General features: G+C 36.9%; 1 protein-coding gene across 1 annotated transcript in view; it reads left to right on the top strand.

Annotated features, from left to right (window-relative positions):
* The first annotated feature begins 1,440 nt into the window (after positions 1-1,440).
* The window catches only part of LOC145661081 (chorion peroxidase-like), an 83,169-nt gene continuing 59,582 nt past the window's right edge, over positions 1,441-25,027 (top strand). Inside the window, exon 1 of the mRNA XM_081726523.1 lies at positions 1,441-1,461. Coding sequence (XP_081582649.1) covers positions 1,457-1,461 — 5 coding nt within the window. The 5' untranslated portion in view covers positions 1,441-1,456. The remainder of the gene's footprint in view (positions 1,462-25,027) is intronic.

Here is a 25,027-nt window from a genome sequence, read left to right as displayed (position 1 = left end):
ATATCCAAGATTAACATACAACATTGTATTCAGCATGTATATTTTCATAGCTTTCTGCCATAAACTGCACATTATATACCCTAAAAATAGATACAATTGCGTCCAACTCTAAATGATTGGAAAAAGGGAATATTTTTTCCATTTTAAAGCTTATCTAACCAATTGCAGTGCTGCAATATAAGATTTTTCTTCTTGTCTTAGTGTTTGTTAGTTCTTTTGCTACAAGTAATCAATTATACACTTTTTGCAATAAATACAAACAACGCCTCGGCAAGGTTTTTTAGTGTTTTTGAAAACTTAGGTCTGATGCACTTATTCCCTTTTTCCAATCAGTGATTCAATTAAGGAGGCACCTTTAGACTATTCTCAAGGGCTCTCAAAGTAGAAGATCCTCCATAGATCATTCCCAAAATTATATACAAATTGTACCCTCGTCAAAGATAACTATGTAGAAATTTAACACCTTGGGCTAAGATGTCCCTACGAAAGAAAATGATGTTAACCTGTCAAATTTTGTCTCCGCTCAAAAAAAAAAAAAAATGTTCGGAATGCACACCTATTCTTCAATTTGATTTTCAATTTTTGCCTATAAAGAATTCCACAAAATGCCAAATTTCCAAGGTATCCAAATGTTTCCAGAGCCAATCTTTTTTTTTCTCTCTCTCTCTGACTCATGTTCCTCAACATGTGCCCGTACTACTATGCAGTGTTTCTTTCAGAAGAAAATGTTTCGGGAGGGCACATCTCCAACTGCTGTATTTATTATTTTATTATAGACATATTATTTTTGGTTTGCTCTGAGGGGAACTCTCAGAGATCCCGGTGGGCAGTGCCTCCAAAAATATGTTTGGAAGAAACACTGCTACCATGGACAGACAGTTGGACATATAAATGCCTGTTGAGTCGAATGGTAGAATCTCGCTATGGTCGCTTCAATAACAAGAGTAATAAAGCAATGAGCTCCTCACAGGGAGGATTGCGCTATCAGTTATGTTGACATAAAGTTACTCAATTTCTGTTTGTTGTACGTCAAAGTAAAATTATTGTAAGTGAACAAATAAAATGCAATGCATCAGTTGTAAAACTTCAATGTTATACTTCTAAACCGTCATAATAGTTTCTTTCTTTCTTTCTTTCTTTTTCTTTTTGTTTTATTTATTTATTTATTTATTTGTCAGCTGCAGATAAACTTACTCACGTTGACACGGCCTTACTCTTTGAACAGACTTATATTCTGTCCTATTTCTTGAGCTGTCAATTGTAATAAATGACAGTCAAATCGTGATCCCTAGGAACAGTCTTCACTTGTAAACCTTCTTTTTCTCGATTACGTTTATCTTTTACGTATGTCTCTATAATAAAGAAAACAGATGTTTCCTTTTCAGAATAGGAAGTTATAAATTTAAGACCTTACATAATAAGCAATTGCAGTGTGTTTCACTCTACATTAATCATCATGTTGTGAGTATTCCCATAATCATTAATATTTGCTATATACGTATTATTGTTGTCATTTAACCGAATTTGCAATTGAATCTATTATTATTATTATTATTATTATTATTATTATTATTATTATTATTATTATTATTATTATTATTATTATTATTATCTTTGGCACTTGGAGTCTTGTCCAGTGATATTCGGCTGTTGCAATATAAATAAATTTGAAGCTTGGTAACCTTTACGGCTAAACGGGTTCGATTTCTGGTGGTGTTGTCTCGGGTACAAACAGGCCCGTATCCACGGGGGGCAAGAGGGGGCCGGGCCCCCCCTAAATTTTGGCTGGCCCCCATAAAATTTCACGGTAGGCTTGCAAATGAACTATAATATGGTGATGAAGTATAATACGATTGGGTCGGCCCCCCTAACTTCTACCGGCCCCCCCCCTAAATTTTTGGGCTGGCTACGGGCCTGGGTACAAACCCAAATACTAGTTTGAATTTTTACTTTTCTCTCTTACGTAGCGTCACCCACGAGATGAGACGAGACCAGAAATAAGTTTTTTTCGGCTCGTCTCCTAATTTTTGAAGAAGTTTAATCTAATCTTGATTCCCGAAGAATTATTTTTTGTCTTGATCCCCCCAAAAATCTTTTCTCGTCCCGTTTTGTAAATTTATGTACAAAAGTTACGTCCTATTTTTTTTCTTGTTTAATTTCATCTTGAAGTTATCAGAATCCTCTCACGTCACGCCAAGTACACGAAGAATAGGATATAACAACATTTATGCATACTTATTATTGGAGTATAGCGTACTGTGTAACAACTTTATCTTATGTGTATCTTTAATGTTGATATATGCTTTTTCGTTGTATTTACAATCACTTTATCAAATTACACTTTTATACTGTGAATCATGTAACTAACTAAGTCTATGGCCTATGGAACCCGGAGGTTCAATGCCGCGTTCAGAAAAAGCTCTCCACTGACTTCTATCCTTAGCTAACTGCGTCCAGTTTCTACTTTGTATTCCAATCTCTGTGAGATCCATCTTAATATTGTCCTCCCATCTGCGCCTAGATTTTCCTAATGGTCGTTTTCCGGTTGGTCTCCCAGTCAAGACTTTGAAAGCATTTCTACTTTCTTCCATTCTAGCTACATGACCTGCCCACCTAAGCCTCCTAGACTTGATGACCCTAACAATGTTGGGTAAACCGTATAAATTATCGAGTTCCTTGTTATGAAGTTTCTGCCATTTCCCATTCCCGTTCCTCTTGAATCCGAATATTCGTCTCAGGATCTTGCTCTCAAATACTTTCAGTCTATGTTCTTCCCTCAGAGTAAGTGACCATGTTTCGCAGCCATACAGAACAACAGGCATGATTATCGTTTTGTATATTTTAAGCTTCAAATTCCTCGACAGAATTCGCGATGACAAAAGATTTTGAACCGAATAGTAACACGAATTCCCTGCTTTTAGTCGTCATTTAATTTCTCTGTGAATATTATTTTCCTCTGTTAATATTGATCCTAGATATTTGAAACTATCCACTTTATCAAAAGTATTATTTAATATTTTAACGCATTCATAATTTGCCGTATTACGGTCCCCTGTCGTTGTTCCATGTGTTAAGTTTTCTTTGCATTTACTTCTAAACCCTTGTCCCTGCAAGCGTTTAATAAGACCTCTGCATTTCTTTCTATTGTTCTCCTATCATTCCCTATTAAATTTACATCATCAGCATATGCCATAACCTGGTGAATACCGTTCAACTCTAGGCCCTGGTTGCTATCTTTGATTTTCCTTATAGCGTATTCCAGAACGAAGTTAAATAATGGCGACAGCACGTCTCCTTGTTTCAGGCCATTTTCAACGTGAAAGCTCGTGGACAAAAATTTCCCTACCCGGACTTTACTTTGGGATTCATTTAAACATATCTTAATTAATCTAATTAGCTTTCTCGGTATTCCAAGTTCTGTAAGAACGTTGTATAATGTTTCTCTCCTAACCGAGTCGTAAGCCTTTCTAAAATAAATAAATAGTTAATGTACCGGGGTATTGTATTCCCACTTTTTTTCGAGTATTTGGCGAATGGTAAATATTTGGTCGATAGTTGATCGATTTCGTGTAAATCCACACTGATAATCTCCAATAATTTCATCTGCGTATGGGATCAGTCTTGCTAATAGAATGTTTGAAAGGATTTTATAGGATGTTGACAGAAGAGAAATGCCGTAATAGAAAAAAAAATATGTTTGAGGTTTGAGACTTGGGAGAACTAGTGTTAGCCACGAGAGTTGGTGAATTTCTCTTCTCGTTGTGATTCTTATTTCGAAAACGAGTGTTTCTCGTCTTATCTCGTCTCAAAGTTAAAAATATACGTCTTTATGAACACTATTCTTCCCGATGAACCACTACTAAATACATCCTTTTGGTTACAAGTACGCTTAAATTACATGAGATTGATACAGAAGTCAAAATTGTAAATATGTCTAAAAAGCATATTTCTGAAATCGTTTTTCCCAATTGAAATAAATAGTTTGACAAGGTAAGTAGAGTTTCTACATTTCGCCCCTTTCCAAGCCTATACCTATATAAATCTATTCATTTCGTGAAGCAAAACAAACAGATGTTTATACAAACAAGAGATATTCATGCATACAACACGCGGTAATTAAACGACATTTACGTAGTACAACAAAATTACTCCAAATAGCAAAAAAATGTTTATTTAAATTGCACGAGACTTTATAATATGTTACCATCACATTATGAAGAGATAAATTTTAATACCCAAAACAAAATTCGTACTCTGCTACTTTCTAAAGCATATTATTCAGTTCAGGAATCTGCAAATGATAACGATGTATGAATATGATGTAATGATGTAACAAATTTAACATGTGATGTTTGTTTATAATTTTGTACTACAAATGGTGTAATAAGTTGTAATTACAATTTGCATTTATATACATATGACAACTGTAGAACTTATAGGAGATATTCTCCATATTGTTAGTCAAAACAGGCAAAATAAATAAATAAATAAATAAATACACACAAGACGCGCTTTGTTCAACTCTTTCGTAGGTCACTTTTTCCCAGAAGTGGTAGGACGATGCCTTTTCAAGTTTACGTTTATGAGTCGTCTAAGTTATTGGATTTAAGGTTAGTTTACAGTATGATCATAGATCCTGGGGAGGGGACGACCTCCCATAGTACGCTTCCCGCTAGGATCTGGATATTTTTACTAGAATATCTCACAACTGAACACATGTACTCGAACATTCTTCTCCTTTTCCCCAAAGTTATTCTGAAATCGACACAGATGATTTGCAGAAATACAATTTCTTTGTAAACAGGTAGACTGCTGGGACAAGGAAAAGTGGATTTTGAGCCATTCTTACACAAATGAAACATCTTGAAGGCTGTATCATAAAACATGTATAGATTTGTTGTTTCTCCATCGTCGTTAATTCATATAGAATGTTATTTCAGAATGCATAATAAAAATTGAATTTAGAAGAATAAAATACAGTCAAAATGAAGATGAAATTAAATCTTTCCAGTTTAACGTCGCACGATTATATCCGTTAGGCTAAGGGAAACGGATGATTAAGGCAAGTGAATGATGATGGAATAATTAGTGGAATAAGGATATAGGAGGAAACGGGAGTAGCCTAAGAAAACTCACGGAGTCCTCCAGAAACTTGGGTGAGGATCGAACCAGGGACCCCACGCACCAGGGCTCTATCTTTGAACTACTGTGCCCGAAAAATATAGTCAGCTGATGTGGTGCTGATTGTTGTTTTTACATTCTACATTGTTTTACGTTCATTGCCAATATAAAGTATTTGAGTGCAGTGTTGAGGGAAGAAAAACAAAAAAAAAAAAAAAAAAATCCAAAATACAAATGGAAAGAAAAGTTGGAAACCATCATTGACAGACTTACATAGTACGTAGATACACAACAAATTCGAAACGAAAAGAAATCAGTGTCCGAGTGCTATTACTATTCATTCCTCTAATGCGAAAGACTCATGGTTGCACTGGAAATAACGTTTGCCAGTGAAACAAATAAGAATATACTTCATCTCCTCTAGTGGGAAGAATTCTTCCCATTGCCAATAAAAGGGTTAAAAAAAGGGAAAAAAAACATAAAGAAACTGAAAGCACATTTCTGTACGTATATGCAATACACAAGTTATTTTGGCAACGTATTAAGTTAACATTTTTAATTATACATTTAATTACTTGATCATTTTGATTAATGTGTATTTCATGGACTTCATAAGACAACTAAATGTGAAATACTGGTAGTAGCAACCAAATACAGGACGTACAACTTTCATACAGGACGGAAAAAAATAGATTGTAAAAACAAGACTTCTGGCAACCCTACATACGAATGTAAAAGGAATATTTATTCAAAATAACCCTAATCAGAGTTAATGATAATATAAAAAACATTATTTCGTCTTAACGTCAGTGAAGAAAATAAATCGAAATATTTGGGGGAAAACATTATTATTTGCAGCATCAAATGTAATTCATTGTTGTTCCTCCACTACGTCAATGTACTTTTTCGTGCTATTATCGTTTTGGTGTAGAATCTTTGCAACATTGCAACTACACATAAATTATAGACTTACTTGAGCGCATGGTCTTCTACAGAGTATTCGACACTTGATTCAACGTGAATGTGCTTTATTTTAAGATTTCAAGCTAAAATTTCCACCGCGCTGCTTCTATCTCGTCTCCGTCATGAGTGGCGTGGATGCGTCCATCTAGCGTCATTTGTTTCCCAGTATAGTTCGAATTACGAATTTTCCACACAAAGTTCGTAGCATTATGCGGTGCAACGTCACAGAATGAACGTTCAACAGCATTTTTTAAATTCAACACAGTATGAATAACGTGAGATGTAGGAAAAATCTTACTGACACTTCTGAAAATGTGACAGTATTTGTTAAATGGTGCTGAATTGGGTAGAATTGTACCATTTTTTAAAACAAAATGGGCTGAAAATGCCAGCGTGGTACCAACGGGCTGATCAATGATAAAAGGACTGAATTTGGTAAATTGTACCAAGTGTGGCAACACTGCTAAGGAAACACTAGTACATACCAATTACTAAAGATCAGCACTCTGGCAATACGTTTTAGTGGGAGCTAATCAATTTAATTCCATACATTTATTGTTATTTATTATCATTAACAGTAACGGAAAGAACTCTACCTCCAAAAATTAAGCTCTGATACTCGCAAATTAAGCTGCCATAAGCCCACCCTATGAATAATGAATGCCGAGAATGTTTCAGAATAAAGTATAGAACATTTAAATAAAATGTGTAACTGAAAATTTCAAACCTGGATAAATATACACGAACTATTTAATGTATATAATATAATTAATGGTTTTACCTTTCTTTTGTTTCCAATCGAAGTTGATCCAATGCGAAGAAGCCAAGTCAACTAACTCTATCATTGTTGTTTGCTAGGCATAATGGAAGTTGTTTTCAGTTGAATCGGATCTACAATGTAGCCTATTCTCATTGTTGGAAATTAAAAAACCACGAGAAAGAACTATAAAATTTATCGGAAAAAGCGCTAAATTAGAAAACAAATTTACATGCATAGCCAGACGCTCAAAGAAGAGAGCTTGAGCCGGATAATAATTTAAAAGGATAAACCTTGTGAAAAATATTTCTTTAAGTAATTTATTTAAAGTACACTCTTTTAAAAATATTTGTCTTTGTTATAAACGTGAAAACACAAATAACCGTAAATCAAAGGTGTGAAAGCTAAAGTTATAGGTTAGAGCTCGGTCGTTCTTAAGCCTCAGCACCATAATCACTAACCAGTATAATAAAGCCTTCCCTTCTTGCCTCATTCTTATGGATTTAGAAAAGGCTTTTGATAAAGTTTGGCATTACGGCTTAATCAAAAAATTACAATCATTCAAGTTTCCACTTTGCTATTTGAGGATAGTATATTCTTTCCTTACAAATCGCATTGCTTATGTTACAGTCGGCAATGCTCTATCTTGGCCTATCTTTCCGCTTACTGGGGTTCCTCAAGGTTCTGCTCCCAGCCCTTTATTGTATATCCTATACGCTTCTGATATCCCTGCAGTTTCACGCAATGTTTTTACTTTTCAATACGCAGACGACACAGCTTTTCTTGCTCTTGGTAAAACTATCCAACAACTTAATATTCTTTTACAAAGAACTCTCGATAATTACATCAAGTGGTGCAAGCGATGGCATTTAACCATTAATACTAGGGATGCACGCGAGACGAGACGAGACGAGAAATGGAAAAGTCTCGTCTCGTCTCGCAGCCTCAAATGTTGGTCTCGTCTCGAGTCTCGTCTCGTCTCGCAAATCTGAAGTCTCGTCTCGCGTCTCGCATAAAATTTTGAGTCTCGTCTCGCGTCTCGCGCGAGACTTTCTCGCATGGTCTCGCAGTCTCGCATACATTCTGGTCAAAATTTTGCAATGTGTTATTCTATGGCTGTTAATGAATGATGATGTGATATTCTGTCCGAAGGCAGGTATTTGACCTAAAAGTCCCATGGCAAGCTGGATCCTTGGTGGTTTGCCATTGCTTTCCATGGGATGAATGTTCATAACATCCTAAGGAGACGGAACCTAAAGTTCAACATGGTATCCGAACTTGTGTCCCCTCCGCTCCAAATTAAAAGAAAAGTTGTGCTGGAATTTGATTCCTGGACCATTAATTTTCGTCAAATTAACCCTTTCCGGTACCCGGCTTTTTGGGCTAGTTTTTAGACTTTCAGTCAAGCAGCTACTGCATCGTCACTATTTATCCTAGGATCATGATTCATACCTCATTCTCTTCAGAATAAAGCTGGCTTTCAAATGGTACCACTTGCATGCTCATACCATATACCAGAAGCGGGAAAATTATGTCAAAGGGAAAATTACGGAGGGAATTTTTTTCTCGCACTTTGGGCTCCTCTAAAGTGGTCCTGTGTGAACGTACCCATCTAAAAAAAAATGTGATAAATAGTACTTGGTATACTAAATGTGTGTGCCAAATTTCAAGTTTCTATCTTGAATAGTAAGGGCGGAATAAATTTTATCAGGAATTCCCACCATGCCCCAAATTACCGTAAAACACCATGATCTCAGGTAAAAAATTTCCTGAGACACCCCTAATTACCCTAGGGTCATGTTTTGCCCATCATTCTCTTCAGCTTAGAACTGCCTTTCAGGCGGTATGACTCACATGTCTCCATCATGTATCTAAGGCTGGAAAATACCGAAAAAAGGGATTTTTTGGGTCTAAATATCCTTTTTTTCAACTTTTAGCCCCTCTGGACCCCATGTTTTAACGCAGAGATCTCAAAAAATCTGATAAATACTACTAGGTAGGCTGAATGTTTATGCACAATTCCAATTTTCCAGGTGCAAAAGTAAGCTCGCCAAAAAAAATATATATATACCGACAATGTCCCATATTCTCGTATACAGAGGGAAATTTTTAAACATTCCCTGAGACATCCCTAATTACCCTAGGATCATGGTTTCCACATCATTCTCTTCAGAATAGAACTGCCTTTCAGGCGGTAACATTCACTTGTCTCCATCATGTATCTAAGGCGAGAAAATCCCGTGAAAGGGATGTTTTGGTAAAAAATTTCCCTTTTTCAACGTTTAGCCCCTTTGTACGCCCATGTTTTAACACAGAAGTACGAAAAAATCTCGTAAATACTCCTCGGTGGACTGAATGTTTGTGCACAATTTCAATCTTCTAGGTGCAAAAATAAGCCCGCAAAAAATAATACCCAAAATGTCCAAAATTCCCCTATACAGAAGTATATTTTCATAAAAATTCCCTGACAATTCCCTAATTACCCTAGGGTCATGTGTCGCACATCATTCTCTTCAGAATAGAACTGCCTTTCAGGCGGCCATTCACTTGTCTCCATCATGTATCTAAGGCGGGAAAATGAGGAAAAACGGGATTTTTGGGTAAAAATATCCCTTTTTTCAACTTTTTGACCCTCTGGATCCCCCCCTGTTTTAACGCAGAAATCTGAAAAAAATCTGGTAAATACTACTCGGTGGACTGAATGTTTGTGCAAAATTTCAATCTTCTACGTGTAAAAATAAGCCCGCCAAAAAATAATGAACATAGACCGGCCCCGCAATATTAAAAGAAAATATATATTTTAGAATTATGACGTCATCACCTCCTATGTCTCGACGCAGGAAGGTGTGAAACCATACGTAAGGTCTTCTACAATGCCTCTGGACTTGAAAAAAAAACGGACGAAAAAACTCAAATAGGCAGTGATTTATTTGTGGATTTTGTAGAAGGGGGGGAATATTTATGAAAGGTTGTGTTCCGTATAACAGAACAACTATAAAGTCAGGTTGGGACAACGTTATTTTTAAACCTATCTACTTTGAAATTATGGTATTAGTTTCATAGTCAGTTCCCAAGTTCATATTTTTTTCATTAAAAAAAAAACAATTTTATGATAAATATTGGTAGGGACGTTAGATAAAATTTGGTTAGGTAGATGAGATCACATTCGTTACTTGCCTTGCTACTTTTCGTCCTACTGCTGAGGACAAGTGTGCAGCATCCAGCAAAAGCCCTATAGTTACATTGCAACCTGCATAACTTGTCATAACAAGTGTCACACTCCTACGTAAAACTGTTTTGTTATGACAAGTAATTCTTTAGTCCATTCTTATTAGGTATTTGAAGACGAAATTCATCGCCCGAACAATAAATACTATAAAAGTTAAGAGTCTACATTTTGCAGAACACTGATAGGTGCACATACACTTGAATCTAATTTTATTAAATAGAAGGGGAAAGACGGTACTAAATGTAATTCTTCATACCACAAATAAGTTTTAGTACTAGTAGAATTAATAGTACTGTCACACCGTACCTCACTTTAGAATAGTGAAGCAATAGGAGATTGGTTTAAATCGGATACCGTCTTTTTCCCAGTTGATTTGTTGGTAGCAGCATGATGTCCACTTTTTATTCAGCTGATGACATACTTTTCTGCATTGAAAGAAGTCTCGTAATGTCTTGTAGATTCGAGGATTTTTACAGATAAACGGTTTTTAGCGTCAGTGTGCTGTAAGTTTAAACTGGAAAAGCCTCTCCCACAGTACGCAGAAGAAACTAGAAGAATAATGAATTCATGTTAAGATTTTGTAGATTTGGTCCAATATTAGGAAGTTCTTTCGGAATGCTGCAGAATTTTGGCTGTATTGTCGAAGGAAGATTTTATTTTATTATTATCTTTTTTAATTTCCATTACTTCTTTGTCGCCGTATAACATTCTTGCAGACAATTCTTCTGGTCACTTGGATTGTAGCAAAACCTCTACCCCACTGAACGTTTCGTTAGGAAAGCAAGACCGTATGTTATCTCCTAGACTCTGACAGAATTGCAATCTTATTTGCTGGTACTAAAACTGAAGTTTTAAGAGAACTGTCTGAGGGTTTTGCAAGTGGGACTCCACAAAACTGAAACTGAAGTTGTAATTCTACCATGAACATGCCACCCTTTTCTTGCAATGCTTCCAGTACACGTACAGTTGTTTCGATTTTGCTTATTGCCTATACAATACAAGGGATGCTGACCTTTCTTGTAGAAACAGGCTAAGGACATCTAGAGATTCCAGCACATCTCGGATCATGGACATTTCATAAACAAAATTCCACTTAGTGAAATTTTGCAGGCCCGAAAATATTGCACGCTGCTCAAAGCTTCTCTGCAAATTTGTAGAAGCTTCTCGAAAGTGTTCCACTAGCGCAGGGTAAGACTTCCACAATTCTTCTACAGAACGGTAAGAAGAGCCTAACCACCGTATATCAAAAACTGTAGTATTATTATAGAAGAGAATATCTAGTTCTTCTTATACAGGGTGCGGCAGAACCAACTAAGCAGTTTTAAGGAGCAATAAAAAGTAAATCTGGATATATAGAAAAAAAATGTTTTTATTTTCTAAATTAGTACAATATACCATTTTACATTTATTTAGTTTTGAAAATAATGTCCTCAAGATGGCGGCCGTTAGCATCAATACATTGTTGTAGACGATCCCTGAAGTTTCGAGCAGCTCTTGCACACATATCGCGGGGTATGGCATTCACTTCGTCAATAATCCGCTGTTTTAATTCTGGTAGGGTGTGAGGGCGGCTTTCGAAAACCTTTCCTTCAGATATCCCCAAAGAAAGTAGGCACAAATGCTCAAATCTGGTGACCGCGCAGGCCACTCGACATCACTCCTCAAAGAGACGAGGCGTCCCGGAAACATTTCTCTCAAAACATCAAGTGCAATTCGAGCTGTGTGAGCAGTAGCCCCATCCTGTTAGAACCACAAGTCCCCAGTTCATGTTCTTCAACAATCTCCTCCATTCTGGGTTGCAGAAAATTTTTCAACATTGAAACATAACGTGTGGAATTCACTGGCACGGACACTCCTTCCTCCTCAAAAAAGTAAGGGCCTACCATGCCAAACTGTGATATGGCACACCACACTGTCACTTTAGGAGAATGTTGCGGTCTTTCATGAATAATTCGGAGGTTACTTTCAGGCCAGTAGCAAAAGTTTTGCTTATTCACGCACCCACTAAGATGAAAATGTGCCTCGTCACTACTGAAGAAAGCTGCATTCGGAGGGATCTGAGCAAGCTTTTGCTCACACAGATTTTGACGGTTGGCGTAGTCTGCTGGGCGTAATTCTTGAGCAATCATTATTTTGTAAGGATGGGACTTCAAATCGCATTGCAGGATCCTTCTAAACTGCGGTCTGAAATCCCCAATGCAACAGCATGTCGTCGAGCAGAACGTTGCGGCGATTGTTGAACTGCTGTTCTCGCCCGCTGCACATTTTCTGTCGTTCTGATGGATCTGCGTCGGCCATGTGTATTTATTCTTACTGTGCTACCAGTTTCCTCCAACTGCCGAACCCAGGACCGTATTGTGTTTGCATTAGGAACGGCATTGTTGCGTGGAATGTTGAACTGTCGCCGAAAAGCTCGTTGTGTAGCGATCACAGATCTGTTGTTTTCATAATAAGTGCGAACGGCAAAACCACGATGTGCACCGGTCCAGACCATATTAGCTACTGAAATGGGGTCAACGACTGAACAAAGTCAGACCACGTGCAACTGCCTACCCACACCACAGCTCTCGCGGTAATCGATAGAAACTGCTTAGTCGGCTCTGCCGCACCCTGTATTAATTCAATTTCTCGTGTTCTACGGGGACATTGAGTAAACACCATGTAATCGCTTTACAAAGTTTTGAAAATGAGCCATATCTGAAACCGTATTAACAACGTTGTGAACAACCAGTTCCTCATCTTCTGACTCATGTAGTAAAACACGAGTAAATTGGTGTCTAATTCTCGCTGCAGTAAAGAGACAGCATTATTTATTTCGCTTAGCATGTTACTTGCGCTCACAGACAAACTGCCATAAGTCTTTCCCGTAATATCATTTTGAAAAGATTCATATGTTCACATAATCACGGAATCACAAACCTCTCTGCCTGTTATTACCTCTAACTCAAATAATCCTAAAGTTATATTGATACATACTTGATTAACTACAGTACGAATATACACAACTTGTCCGAGGTCCATTAAATTTATTTCTTGCAATTTAATAAGATGTGGGAGCACCGTAAACGATAGATGATTTTGGACAATAACGTAGGCAGTCCTAAATATTGTAGCTGTTTTTTTACCATGAATTTCATTCACAATTTTTGCACCTGTCTTCTGCATTTGTCATTGAAACCTATATTTCTTCCCTATCCCTTTGTTTACATATTGACATGTGAACATTTCTTGTGAGCAATAGACTTTTCGTGGTCAAATATTTTATAAAAACGTTTCTTTGATGCATTTGCAATAATATCGTTGCACAATACACTTCATACATTTATTCTTGTTTCTGTATGAATACCGAAATGAAATGAAATCTTCAAGTTTTCGAGTTTTTGATCACATATAGAAGGAAACAAGCCACTGGAGCTAGTAATAACTTCCACGCGCTTGTAGGTTATTATTGACACTAGGTCCCGAATCATTTTCATATTTCTGATGAGATGTCTGTAATGTGATTTCGGACGTTGCACTATCATCAGACGAAAGCCTCTTGCTTTTTGTGTCGGAATTACTTGCCTCATCGTCACGAGCTTTTCTTTTGTTAAAATATGGTGTAATATCCATTTCCTTTTGTTCTTCTTAACGTGCTTGTCAACGAAGAAGATACCAATTCACAACTGCTATGACTGCTCACTGATTACTGAGAACGGTTTTTTTTTTTAATTTTTAATTTTTTTATTATTTTTTTATTACTGTGCCACTCAGATTAAGAATGATAAGTAGGATGCCAGTTAAAAGATTTTTTTCTTCAGGAAGTAATTCTATAAACAAGACCAACACAGCTCGCGACAATAAACATACTGAAAAAAGAAATTGTACCTTAAAACAGATTGTATAGCCTAAGAAAGGGGGAAAATATCTTCCCAGGCTGGGAAGACTAAATTAAATCTAGAGACAGGGAAGTCAAAATTTAGAAGGGGGAAATTTCCAGGCTTTCCTGGCTACAAATAAATCCCTGCAAATAGGAGAGTTATTACGCAATGTACCATGAAACACCCCGTATGGTACAGATTGTACCATGGGATCCCCAAAGGGTTAATAGCATAATTTACAGCAAAACCAGCATAAATTGTTGCTGGATCCAACATTGTTTTCCAGCTTAGAGGTCTCCAGCAATATTTGGCTCTTCTAAAATATCGTCGCCACTATCAACACTTACACGTTTTGGTCGTTTCCTTGAAGGGTGATTTTCCATTATAAAGATGTTTTTATACCACCAAAAGCGCTTGTAGACAACAAAAGAACTCCTCACAACACAATACGACCCAATTCTTTTGGTTCGTTCGCGCTTGTAGCAATGTTGCATTATCGCATTTTATCAACTTTCGCTTTCAACTTATATAGTGTTGCCAGATCTAGAAAATAAAATTACTGACAGATATAGGGCCATTCCTACCATCTCGCATCAAACCTATAGGGCCATCCTACCAAACCAGTGTTTGAATTAAACTTCCGAACTAGAGGGGGATGTTTTTGATAAATATATAGAAAGAAAATACTTATTCCATGTAAAAATATCATGTTATTTCTGCGAGCCGGACCCGGGATAAACTTTGACGAGAGGGGACTTCCCCGCCATCCAAGGTGACCAGAACTTTTACTTTCAAAAACGGGACGCATATAAATCGGCGATGGGGGGTGGGGTGACTTCCACATTACATTTTGGGACTCAGCAGTGTTTTCAATTTATAAAATACACAAGTAAGAATGATAACAGAGCGTTTCTAACTTAAGTACTACCCAACAATACTTTTAACTACTTCAACACTCAGAATTCCCACTAATTCCCATTTGAAACACAGAACACTCAATTCTCATTTGAATATTCAGAAGTTCTAGGCACGGCTGAACCTTCCCAATGTGTGTTGGCACGGAAGAGTGTAGAATTAGCATTGACCATTTATATTTTGAATAATAACTACGGGACACCTGGGTCATGTTTGCTTAAAAACAGGACATTTAGGCGTCCTGTTTGAGAATCAAAAAAATGGGACAACAGTTAAAAATAAGGGACTGTCCCGTCTAAAACGGGACGTCTGGTTACCTTGCCGCCATCCCCCCAACATAAATCGCTAGTAGTAATGTGAAAAAGACAGAAACAACAGAAATATCACATTTTGCAGCAATAGGGAGTCTTAATCGCTTTTCAGACCAAAAAACAGAAGTTCATGTATTCGTGCGCGCCCGCGTGTATGTGTTTGCGTCGCAAAATAAAGTCCTAAATCCATGTTGTTGTAATAAATTTCCAATTTACAAAGCTTTTCTTTTTTAATGATGTTTAGAAACTAAAGAAGGCTTTAATTCTGAAAATCAACCTTGAATAATAATAAATCTCATAAAATGTCTATTGCCCCAATCACTTTTTTGTTCCTGGAGGCATTAACGCTCAACTTAGAATATTCAATAAATGTAAAATCACTAAATATATAATTACATGTAATTCATAAATGTTGCGAGACTGCGAGAAGTCTCGCGAGACTTCTCGTGCGAGACTTAACTGAGTCTCGTCTCGCGTCTCGTCTCGCATGGTTTAGTCTCGTCTCGAGTCTCGCATAAAATTTTCAGTCTCGTCTCGTGTCTCGTCTCGCAAATGCGAGACGAGACGCGAGACGAGACGAGACTTCTCGCGTCTCGCGTGCATCCCTAATTAATACAGAAAAGACTCAAGCAATCATATTCTTGCCTCCAAACAGACGTTCCCGAGTTTACAGAAATCCGAATCTTTTGCAAGTAACTGTTGATGGATACCGTGTACGCCCTACCCCTACTGCTACTTACCTAGGCGTGGTTTTCGACTCAAAACTCACTTGGAATGCTCACCTGAAAAAGCTAACAGCTAAGGCTAACATGCGGTTAAATCTATTGCGCCGTCTCACAGGCACAACTTGGGGTCTAAAAGCTGAAGTGATACTTCACACCTATAAGGCATTCCTCCGACCCATCCTCACTTTTGGACACACCGCCTGGAGCAATGCTTCTGCGTCATATTACGAAAAACTCTGTATCTTGGAGCGACATGCTATTCGGCTGGCTTATCGTATTAAGCTTCCTTACCCTACATGGCTGACATATGAGTATATCGATTTTTCAAAAATCACGAAACACCTTGCAGAACTACGACTAAAGCAGGGGTGCCCACAAGGGGGGGCTATGACGCAAACTGCGTCATTGAAATATTTGGGGGGGTTAAAAATCTATATAAATATGTTTGAGAGGGTGTAAAAATTAATCGAAAAGATTTTTTTTTCATGGAAGAACACCTACGGATAGGCAATTGAGGGGGGTGCGTCATGGACATGAGGGGGGGTGGGCACCACTGACTAAAGTATATCACTTCACGTATACAAACAGGTCATCCGCTATTCTTGGACATCCTGCAGACTGATGCTCTTACTGACGCTACATTTCGGTACAAACATTCACCGTTAAACATCTTAGTATCTCTGTTTGTTCAAAATACACATCTGACTGCTGACGAACGGGAAATACATGACATTTACTTCATTAATGATCATCTTCCTCATATTTTTCCATATTAGGACTGAAATCTTCACTATTAACAAGGGCTTCCCCCTGTCCTCATCAGTCCCGAGTCGCCCCGGGACAGAAGATTTAACACTGCATCTGTCTTGCTAATTTAACTATGTCTGTGTTGTGCTTGCACTTCATCTCATACCTTATCATCATTGCTCTAAGTTCTATTACATTTGTGATACATTTTGTTTTTCTATCATATTTATACTTTAGCACCTCGTATATATATATTTGCACATATGTGTTCTACTTTTGATTTATTATTATTTATCAGTAACACCTAGTTTAGTATGCTCACTTTTTCATCATGTTTATAAAACTGCACTTTGACCATCTCACAGTGTTCAATAATCAATGTAAATCTAAATGCATCTATGCCAAAGAGAGGGTGTAACCCTCTAATGGCTGGGAGTAGGAGTATCACCTTGCCCAAATCAGTTAATAATTGATGAATAAAGATTATCCAGTTCACTTATAACCCTATTCCCTTACCCCTAAAAAAAAAAAATCGTTCTTAATTGCCTGGCAACATGCTTCTAATAGCCATCTTCAAACACTCGAAAGTGTGCAAACGAGAGCCGGTCGCATCATCACTGGTCACAACAGATATACACGCAACAGCCAAATTCTGGAAGATTTAGAGCTGCCTCCTGTTAGAGAAGTTCTACGGCATCTCCATCGTAAGTTCTGGCATACTTTACCAAGACATGTTAATCCAGCTATAGCCATCATCGGCACCGAATGCGCTCTACGGATTGTTCATCGCACGCCACGCATTTAATATCTTTCCATAGCTCGTAATAACATTATCAGCTACTCTGCGACAGTTGCAGATGTAGACTACCAGACATAATAAAACAATAGTAATACCCAACTAGCCACCTGCACATCTATATATATTCTTTATGCCATCTTATTCATGGAGTCAGGGGCTTCGGCCCGATACTCTTCACAAAACTTCACCATTACCGTGACCGTGACCGCGTGTTCTTAATTGGTACTGTAGCATTTTAATAGATAGATCATATCATATTCTACGAGTTATACATTCCAACACCACATAGTTGTATACAGGGGTTGTACATCTCTCAGGCGTTTGATTCGTGGCCAAATGATAATGAAAAACTACGGAAAACCACTTATCCAGTCTGAGATGAATCTTTATTGTTTGGAGTGTTTTGTCCAATGGACAGTGTGTGTATCACTGACATTATAATTAATTGTGTGTGTAATGTATTTGCTTATTACGTATTACATGTAAGAAGAAAGAAAACACTGATCATACATGAATTGTAAACTCCAATCGGAAGTAGGTTCAAATCTTGCAAACAGTGAGATATATTGAAAAAAATAATCGAAAAAATCTCTCCTTTATGGTACCCCTCGCCGATTTTTGTCAAGACGTCTTTCACTTCTGTCGGTAAAGATACATATACAGATGTTGTGAGAAACGACAAGGAGATTTATGCTCATATGTGCATGATGCGCTGTATGGAGATCGCAGGTTCAGATAGTCATTACTAAAAATACTATATCTAAGGATTTATTTGTATACGTTACAAGATTCTGTTTCTAAATACAGTATTTCTCCCATCAAATGACGTGACATAATATTTTCTTTCTTTTTTCCTTTTTTTCCCCATTTTGTTTGGATTTCAGTATTTATTATCTGGTTATATACAAAAACAGTAAAACATGTGTGGACGATGGTTGAATCGAGTGATGATTTCTGATTTTCCTCAAGTGAGATTTTCAAAACACAGAGGTAAAAATAGAATGTCAAAATACTGTTACCAGGATGTATGGATTTAACTGATGTATGCTTCAGGGAAAAAATTTCCGCCTGGGCCACCACTTGAAATCATCACTGGTTGAATTAATTTTGGGGAAGGCCAAAAATAAAACATTCTGCCTTGGAAATGCAATGCGTGTTTATAACTTTGAAGTTCTTTATACAGTAGTTAATTATAATAAATGTACTATACAAGGAAGTATCAAAAAGTTCGTGCAATTACCTAGAAATCCACTCTGGAGAAATCTGACACCATGATAGTATTAGTCCTTCTGTGCGTAGTTACCGTGCCTAGCGACACATTTTTGCCGACAGTTCTTCACTTTCTGTAAGTCCGTTTCGTAAAAGTCTGTAACTAAAGTTCAATCTCAGAAATGACGTAATTCCTATTTGCAAGATGACGTCCTCTGAGTGGACGCTTCATTTCAGGGAAGAGAAAGAAGTCAGTTGGTTCTCGGTTCGATGAGTAGGGGCAGTGTTTCATATCCTTATTCCACTCCCTTCATCATGGATGCATGGGCGGAATGAGTCGATGCATTGTCTGCCAACGGTAGCGCCACTTTTGTGACCAATTTACGACGTTTCTTCTTCAGTTCCTCTCGTAACTTAGTCAGGAGATGGTAATAATGAGCATTAATAATAGTTTGCCCCTGTGGCATGTAATATGTCATGATGACCCCTTCACAGTCCTAGAAAACGGAAATCATCACATTGGTGGCAGACGTTTGCACTTGTACATTTTTAGGGGTAGGGAGGATGGGTGTTTCAATTGTTTGCTCATTTCTTTTGTTTCTGGGTCATAAAGATAAACCCAAGTTTCATCCATTGTCACTAGTCTGCCGAAAAAGCCTTGATCATCCACCTCACAGTGATGCAACATTTATCTTGGGGCGCGCGGCGTCCTCGCGATTTCTCCTCTAGAAAGGTGTAAGCAGTTGTGGCATCCACGACTGACATTTTCTGAAGATGCAACTGATTGTCTATGATATTTCAAGCTGACAATTAACTCATACCTATTGCACAGATAACACTTTCAATGGTTATCGTCCTGTCTTCCATTATGATCTCAACTTTCTCCGGCAAGGCAACATCATCAGTGAAAGATGATCTTCCAGATCCGGAGGCGGTGATCATGTATCCACTTTGGAATTACCATTCCCACTTGGATACCATCTCATACATGGGTCTTCATCCCCATAGACTTCTTTCATCGCTTCGTAGATCTGTTTTGCTGATTTCTCCTAAAGATGGAGGAACTTAATAACGCTCCGTGCCTCAACCTTGGCAATCATCGCACCTTCAGTGATTTATCTGCAAAGAAAAAAAAAGGAAAAGAAAAGAAGGAGTTGTAACGAGTCCATAAGTGCTGTCGATGGTCTACAATTACGTTAAATTCATGTGAATTTGTCTTCTTGTGTTTCTGTAGTAAAATATTTGTCTGTTGATAATCTATTTAATATTTTTTAAAAAAGAAAATATACTTCCGATATGTCATGCTTATTTGCAAAGGAGTCATGCAAACATTGACTGCGTTCAGAAGAAGCTGTGCATGATTCGTTAAAATATTAGTTCGTTACAGTTCGGTGATAAGGAAAAGCAAATCTTAAAAGCCACTCTCCTACGAAATTTTGGATATACTTGCAGTTCAAATGGAAACGAGTTTTCGTGATCTGTTCTCTTTCGAATCTGTGGAACTACTTCACTGTGAACAGTTTCAGGATTAGAATAGTGATTTTATTAGGAAGAAGCAAGATAATCTTTTTAAACTGTATTCCACTTTCGACGCTAATCTGCTGTTGAATGAACTGAGAATCATCTTTTACGATGAAAATCAGTATCTTTGACGTATTAATTTAGTTCAATACATCTCATAAGACGGCCTGTAAGAAGTGTACCTAGAATATATTCGCTTCTTAAATGTGTGCTTAAGTATTCCAGTTACTACAACACCATGTGAGATAAGCTCACGGGTGCCCCGTAAAAATTAAAACATTCCGGAGAAATATGAGTAACGACAGACTTAGTGTGTTAGCTTCAATCGCTACAGAAGTGAACTCTTGAAGGATATTAGCCAAAGATACAGCTCTTAAGAAGAAAGTAACAGACATATTTCATGAGAAGAAAAACACATTCCGAAGTAATTTACAAATGATATAAGTAATGCAGGTATTATTATTATTATTATTATTATTAATGGTAATAATAATAATAATAATAATAATAATAATAATAATAATATTGGGCCTACCCTCTTGAAATTGTCACCCTTCGCCGCTGGCTGAGACACGATGAACAGTATGTTCTTCAGGTAAGTGTACAACAGGATGAACGGGCAAACAGACGGAAGATGTCGAAAAATAATTTTTTCTTTATCTATGGGCCATGAAACGTGTAAATCCGTTAAAATCTTGAATTCGATTTTTTTCATGATCACCAAACTTTCCTCTATCCTTTCGTGGTTCGAAAGTGTAAATGGAAAATGTTGCAAAATATAAAACAGTTTTTTTTTTTAAATATATATCTTTCTTTTAATCCAACTCAAGGAAGTTTTGTCTTTCGACCTGAAACGTTAATTATTTGTTTATTCTTGCCATCTTGTTGATGTGGTATATGAAAAGGGAAAACAAAAATGAGAAATATTTTCATCCAAAACATGTTTGAAACGAATGATGTACAAAGAAACAAATTATTACCTTCATTTATCTCTAGCATAGTTTCATCTTACAAGCTGTAACAAAATTTAATTTTTAACAAAATACAAAGGAGACAAGGAGCGAATAAGTATATCTTGTGATCTGAAACAGAAAAGGAAAAAAGAAAAATAAATGAAAGAAAGAAAATATATGAATTCACTTTTGTCAGATTTTTGTGGACCACAAAATAATTGTAGTCAGACAGATATTTATTTATTTATTTTTTTAAATAATTGTGAACTTCTTCATTTGGTAATGGCTTACGACTTGTAGTTTTGAACATCTTGATATTCAATTCATGTACTAAAATCGATCTCTCAGCAGCTACCTTCTAATTGTTATCTCTCAATATGAGAAAATGTAAAAATGATTTAAAAAAAGAAATTTTGTGATGAGATGAATTTATATTTACCTTGAAGTCCTTTTCTTTTTTCTGAAAGTGTCCATTACAAAAGAAAAAAAGAAAAGAATGATGAGGAAATTGAGTTGCTGTGATGATTTTGTTTTTACTTCTATTTTTTTCTTTTAGAAGTTATAGACAACCGTAAAACAATGTTTTCTAATAATCGGAAAGTTTTCGACGCTTTTTTTTACGAGCGCTTACCTTTGGTGTGTGCTGCTCCTGGTTCGATCCCCGGCCAAGTAAGTTTATAGTGGACACCATAATCATGGGACGTTAAACTGAAAGATTACATTTCGTTTCATTTTCGACGTTCCTTACAGCAGTTTTTAGTTCTCTAACCCTTTCGCAATCCCATGGTACAATTTGTACCATACGGGTGTTCCATGGTACATTGCGTTATAACTCTCCTATTTGAGCTTTTTCGTCCGGTTTATTTTTATTTTTATTTTTATTTTTATTTTTTTATTTTATTTATTTATTTATTTATTTATTGTTTTTCAAGTCCAGAGGCATTGTAGAAGACCTGAAGTATGGTTTCACACCTTCCTGCGTTGAGACATAGGAGGTGATGACGTCATAATTCTAAAATATATATTTTCTTTTAATATTTTGGGGCCGGTCTATGTTCATTATTTTTTGGGGGGCTTATTTTTGCACGTAGAAGATTGGAATTTTGCACAAACATTCAGTCCACCGAGTAGTATTTACCAGATTTCTTTTTCAGATTTCTGCGTTAAAACAGGAAGGGGGGATCCAGAGGGGCAAAAAGTTGAAAAAAGGGATATTTTTACCAAAAAATCCCTTTCTTCGCGATTTTCCCGACTTAGATACATGATGGTGACATGTGAATGGTACCGCCTGAAAGGCAGTTCTATTCTGAAGAGAATTATGTGCGAAACATGACCCTAGGGTAATTAGGAAAGTGTCAGGGATTTCTTTTCAAAATATACTTCTGTATAGGGGAATTTTGGACATTTTCGGTATTATTTTTTGCGGGCTTATTTTTGCACCTAAAAGATTGAAATTGTGCACAAACATTCAGTCTACCGAGGAGTATTTAACAGATTTTTTTGTACTTCTGTGTTAAAACAGGGGGGTACAGAGGAGCTAAAAGTTGAAAAAGGGAAATTTTTACAAAAAAATCCCTTTCACGGGATTTTCCCGCCTTACATACATGATGAAGACAAGTGAATGGTACCGCCTGAAAGGCAGTTCTATTCTGAAGAGAATGGCGTGCAAACCATGATTCTAGGGTAATTAGGAATGTCTCAGGGAATGTTTAAAAATTTCCCTCTGTATACGGGAATATGGGACATTGTTGGTATATATTTTTTTGGCGGGCTTACTTTTGCACCTGGAAAATTGGAATTGTGCATAAACATTCAGCCCACGTAGTAGTATTTATCAGATTTTTCAGATCTCTACGTTAAAACAGGGGGGTTCAGAGGGGCTAAAAGTTGAAAAAGGATATTTAGACCCAAAAATCTCTTTTTTCGGGATTTTCCCGCCTTAGATACATGATGGAGACACGTGAGTCATACCGCCTGAAAGGCAGTTCTATTCTGAAGAGAATGATGGGCGAAACATGACCCTAGGGTAATTAGGGATGTCTCAGGAAATTTTTTACCTGAGATCATGGTATTTTACGGTAATTTGGGGCATTTTGGGGATTCTTGATAAAATTTCTCCCGCCCTTAGTATTCAAGATAGATACTTGAAATTTGGCACACACATTCAGTATTCCAAGTGCTATTTATCAGATTTTTTTGAGATCTCTACGTTTACACAGGGCCGTTCCAGAGGGGCCCAAAATGTGAAAAAAATTCCCTCGAAATTTTCCCTTTGACATCACTTTTCCCTCTCCTGGTATATGGTATGGGCATGCAAGTAGTACCATTTGAAAGCCAGCTCCATTCTGAAGAGAATGAGGTATGAACCATGATCCTAGGATAAATAGTGACGATGCAGTAGCTGCTTGACTGAAAGTCTAAAAAATATCCCAAAAACCCCGGATCCGGAAAGGGCTAATTACGTTGTGATCTGTATTTGCCATTTTAGGCTGCCATCTTGGATATTGCCATAAACAGTTAAGATGTACTTTTCTTTCAATATCTTCTCAAGGAATTGAGCTAGAAACCGTTTTTTTTTTTAAATCAAATTAAAGCTAATGAAGAGATAATCAAGGAAACATAGAAAACCATTTATGTAATTCACTCTCATTTAAATAGGGGGACTGAAATTCTGAAAATGTTGTTGCATATATTTATTATAGTAAAGAACTCTTGTAAATTTAGCCGTTTCCAACATGTTAACACTGGCAAATACAAATAAAATGGAAAGGAAAGTCAACAGTAAAGATTTGAAATGTTTATTGAAATATAAGTTACAAAGTCCGTGTAACTATTCAGTTTGATTATGGTAATAAAAAAGAACATTGTTAAAAAGTTCTAACATATTAAAAACTCTATCATTAAAACATATTTTTCCCCTGACTTAAGCAAATACAAGAGCAGTAGTTTTACATAAAATGTTATACAATATACTGTACATGCAAAAATGTATTGTATATTTAGCAGCACAACAAAGATAAAATATTAACCTTATTAATAAAAGGAAAGAAACAGTAATCAATATAAAGCAAGACATTTTTACTACCTTCATTAGGATAGAGGTCATAATTTTTGGAACATCTTTCTAATTCTAGTTAATACTCTTTCTGACTACGTCATCATCATCATCATCTCCATCAGATACTTCATTTTTAGTGATACAATTTTAACATCATATGCCTTGGCATTCTTTGCACGCTACAGAACATTCTACACCATGTTTACGACATGAACATAGTGTCGACGAATAGTCAGTTCTACAAATACAACGAATAACAGAAAGAATGGTGTCTGGTGCTGGATGTCTGTGAGACCCCGGAAGATATTGAGCACTTTGTATTCGCCAGCCCCAGTCTTTCGGTGCGAAAACTGAGCTTCCAAACCATTCTTGTACTTGGAAATAGACTCTGGGACTGTGAAACTTCGCTGAAGCAGATGTTGGTGGTAGTGATTGTGGCTGTACGGAAAATATATTTCTTTCAAATTTTAGAGGAAAATCGCTTATATCGAACTTTGTTTGATGAATCTGAGATAGTGCCACCATAAACAGCTACTAGACTTCTCTCTCTGCAGCTGCTGAAGTTATACTTCGCACATTAGATGTGGTGCTGTTGAAAATTTTAGCGTAACATATTAAAGTGCTGCCAAAATGTCTTGAGCCGTGGCAAAAATGTGAACTAAAGCTCACCCTAGAAACACCCACGCGTTGAGCCAATAAGGGTTCAGCTGTTGCTAAGCGAGAGAGCCTCAGCGAAAGGGAGTGGAATTCCTTCAGCCGATAGCAGCGCTCGGAACGGAAGGTTAGGTGTCAAGTCAATGTGGTACATTTATAGCTCAATATGCTGTTTCAACAGCTTTATTGTATTGCCTTTCCGGAC

This window comes from Thermobia domestica, chromosome 9 (genome assembly GCF_964235325.1).
Source record: "Thermobia domestica chromosome 9, izTheDome1.hap1.1, whole genome shotgun sequence".
NCBI classification, from domain to species: domain Eukaryota; kingdom Metazoa; phylum Arthropoda; class Insecta; order Zygentoma; family Lepismatidae; genus Thermobia; species Thermobia domestica.
The sequence above is the reverse complement of the archived record's forward strand: the minus strand, read 5'-3'. Positions and strand labels throughout refer to the sequence as shown.